Source organism: Verticillium alfalfae, genomic scaffold, assembly GCF_000150825.1.
Source record: "Verticillium alfalfae VaMs.102 supercont1.9 genomic scaffold, whole genome shotgun sequence".
Taxonomy (NCBI): Eukaryota; Fungi; Ascomycota; class Sordariomycetes; order Glomerellales; family Plectosphaerellaceae; genus Verticillium; species Verticillium alfalfae.
In genome coordinates, this window is record NW_003315030.1 from 695557 (window position 1) to 698804 (window position 3248).

General features: G+C 54.6%; 1 protein-coding gene across 1 annotated transcript; it reads right to left on the reverse strand.

The window, feature by feature from the left end:
- Nucleotides 1-728: 728 nt before the first annotated feature.
- VDBG_07165 (conserved hypothetical protein) lies at nt 729-2617 on the reverse strand (the record flags this gene model as incomplete). The annotated part of the gene is made up of 5 exons (XM_003002548.1): nt 729-840; nt 893-2031; nt 2092-2168; nt 2223-2297; nt 2371-2617. The coding sequence occupies 5 exons, from the start codon at nt 2615-2617 to the stop codon at nt 729-731; spliced, it is 1650 nt and encodes a 549-aa protein (XP_003002594.1).
- Nucleotides 2618-3248: the final 631 nt, after the last annotated feature.

Consider the following 3248-nt stretch of genomic DNA (forward strand, 5'->3'; position numbering starts at 1 on the left):
GATGGGCTGAAACGTTGGGACGATTGTTGAGGATATTCTCGGACACCACCTGGCGGGCTCTTCATTGTCAAATGGAAGGATGCGGAATACGTGCGGCAGCTGGAGAACTGAAAAGCTTTGCAAATAATGCATTATCAATGTGAGAGCGCTCGTAACGAAACCGACAGCTCAAGGCAAGACCTACCCTAGGTAGGGTAAGGCACATACGGGGTCAGTCCCGGCCACAAAGACCCAGCCAAGAAGTTATACAACAGAGACGCAAGGGACAAAAAGAATGCGAAAGTACACGACGGGCGATGCGTAACAGCCATGGAGCAGTGAGAACTGACAAGGCAGACAATTTGAACTTTCAGGTTCGAGAACGCATGCTGTGCATGGCGAGCCCGTACTCCGTGCCCACAAAGCTTCATAAAAACATCGTGAAACTTGCTGCCGTCTTTCATGGCCCCTCCCCTATGTTTCTATTTTAGGTGTGCTGATGCTGGCTGTCTGAGTGCGGGGGACAGAATTCAGCTTCTGGCACTGCACACAATATTTGCGATGAAAAGGTACAACTAGGTAATCAATGAGGGATGCCGTACTGAAGTCAACGGAGCACATAGTCTGGTCAACTCGTCCATTACCACAGCAGCTGTCTAAAATACGACGACGGCCGATTGTATACTTGTACGATTTCTGCAACAAAACCACTTACGTGGCGAAGACATTCTTGTTCGAACAATCAATGCTCAGTCAGAGTCCACCTCTGTCACACGGTTCTCGTCCATCTCCTGGAACCGACCAGATCGTATCGCCTCTTCAACGGGGTTCTGGACATCAATAATTCCGGTACGCTTAAGCCTGTACCAGAGAATTAGCGCGTGACACTTCACTGGCATGTTTACAAACCTACCGTTCAAAAAGATCATAAAGCCTCTCTGCCTCTCTGAGCTTCTCGTCCTCTGTCATCTCGGGTAGTTCCACAACTCTCTCCGAGTCAAGGAATTGGCCTGTCACCGGATTGAACGGCCTGGCAGCTAGCTCGTCAGAGGTCTCGGCCATGTTCCCAGGCGTAGGGATGTTATTCTTGGCCAGGAAGCCCGAGGCGTAGCCAAAGCCCACGTTCGCCACGAACTTGGACGCATCCTTATCAGACAAACTATACAAGAGATGCGAGGCAACATCTCCGAGCTTTGGTGTCATGGGATTGTTGGACAATTTCAGAACCCTAGAACCCAGCGACGTGCCTTTGCCCAGAACTTCTTCACGATCTTTTTCTGTTGGCAGCAGGGTGGCACGGAGATATTGCTTGACCTCCTCAGTGGCGGCAGCTTCGACATAGGCCAGAACACCGACCAGAGGCGACAGAAGCTGGTCGAGCTCTCCTTCGGCGTAGATGCCTGGCTTCAGAGAAAGGTCGAGCAGGGTGACCAATCTGGCAGCGACGCGGCTCGGCTGATCCGAGGCCTCGGGCGACTGGGGGCATAATGATGACTGCACCTCTGGGTCTTCAAAATCCAGATTGAGCAGTGCGTTGATGAGGGAGCTGAAAGGCGGGTCGAGCGGCCTACTGGGGTTAATGTCCTGCTTCCAGAGCAGCGCAACGATCAGTGGGATAGCAGGCGTGAAAAGAGGCTTCCGCAAAGGGGCGAAGTGAGTGACATTGAAGAGCAGGCGAAGAGTTTCGTTGACAGCCATGTCCTCCATTGGATTGACGGGGCCGCTAGGGTTCTCCCGCATATGCTCCGCATGACGGGCGAGGTTGGAGATGACGGCACCTGCAAGGTCATGATCGTTGATCAAAGTAGGTAGATCAATGTTTGGCGCGTAGGTCGACAGGAGCAGGACCCTTGACAGCAGGAAAGCGTCTTCCCAGCTCTTTGGCCCCTCTTCCTTGAGCTGCTTACAAGCCGTACCTTCGTGGCCAAGGGTCAGAAACTCGCGCCTGGTGTTGGGCACGAGCAGCATCGAATTGGCCAGTACTTTCAGCGCACCGCGAGCAGTCGCTCTCTGCGGGCTCTCAAAGGCATATCTGGCCAAGATTTTGATGCCCTGCGTTCTCACGAGTCAGCTCGACACTCAAATACAGCGATACTGGAGTATTCTGCCCACATTCGGCGCAAAGATGGGGTCAGCACTCCTCGGATCTCGGCCAAGCAGCTTGAGTTGTTCTAGGTAAGCCACGAGCTCTACCGTCGTCAGGGATAGCTCTCAGAGTCTCAGAAGCTGAAATTTTCACTGACCATTGACTACCAGGGTTTGTGTTTCGAGGTTCGCATCAAGTTTGCTCATGAGCTTCTTGACGGCTTCAAGCTTGGCTGACGAATCCCAGTCAGTCATTGTCAAGGCGGACTGCGCCCAGGTGAGCGTCGGCACAGGACAAGGACGTACCTGGGCCAGGCACTGCTAGTTGAGAGGCCATCTCGTCCGTGAGCTTCTGGTATTTGGATGAGCTTGGCCACCCCATAGCAAGGCACCTTTTGTGTAGGGTGATGGACTTCTCCAATAAGGACGTCTCGGCAGCCGATGGAAGGAGATGCGTGGCTTGTGAATGACTGGGCGGCGGGGGGAGATCGTGGCACAGCACCCCGCAGCACTCGCCACGGGTCGGCCAAGACAGAAGCAGACAGGGATTCATGAGGCACATGGAGCATGACAGTAGCTTGAGTAGGTACCTAGGGAGACATGGACCCCACAATTCGTTAAAGTGCTTCTCAGTTTCGCGCGACCCTCGCGCGCGTCGTGAACGTGAGCGCGCCCGTGTCTTAATGCACCCTTGCCAAATTGCCCATGCCCCATCCAGCTTTCCCGTTACCCAGGCACCCAGGTTTTCCATCCTGAGTCGACCTCCGCACCTCCAAGCATCGTCACATTCGGTTGGACCTCGAAACCTCCCTACATTGGTCCTCTGAGGTTCCCTTTGATTTTCGAACAGCATACTTGAATTTCTCGGATCCTCTCTGCTGGCGGAGTCTCTCCTCCACACCCTCCCTTCGACACACATGCTCCTGACGGCATCCTCACCACACTCTCTAGCCTGCTAGACAGATTGACAGCCCGCCCCCCCCCCTCTTCCCGCATTCTTTCGCAACCATGGGGTCTGTCGAAGCTTCTACCAGGCTGCTGCAGTTAGACGAGCCTCGTCCACCAACACCACCGCGAGAAGCACGCCTCGGTGCTGACACGAACGCCGCCAGCCGCTCTCCGTGCGTGCGGCGTCTGCAGACTCTAGGTCGAAGCTCAACACGCCGCCAGGCCTCAGCACACCC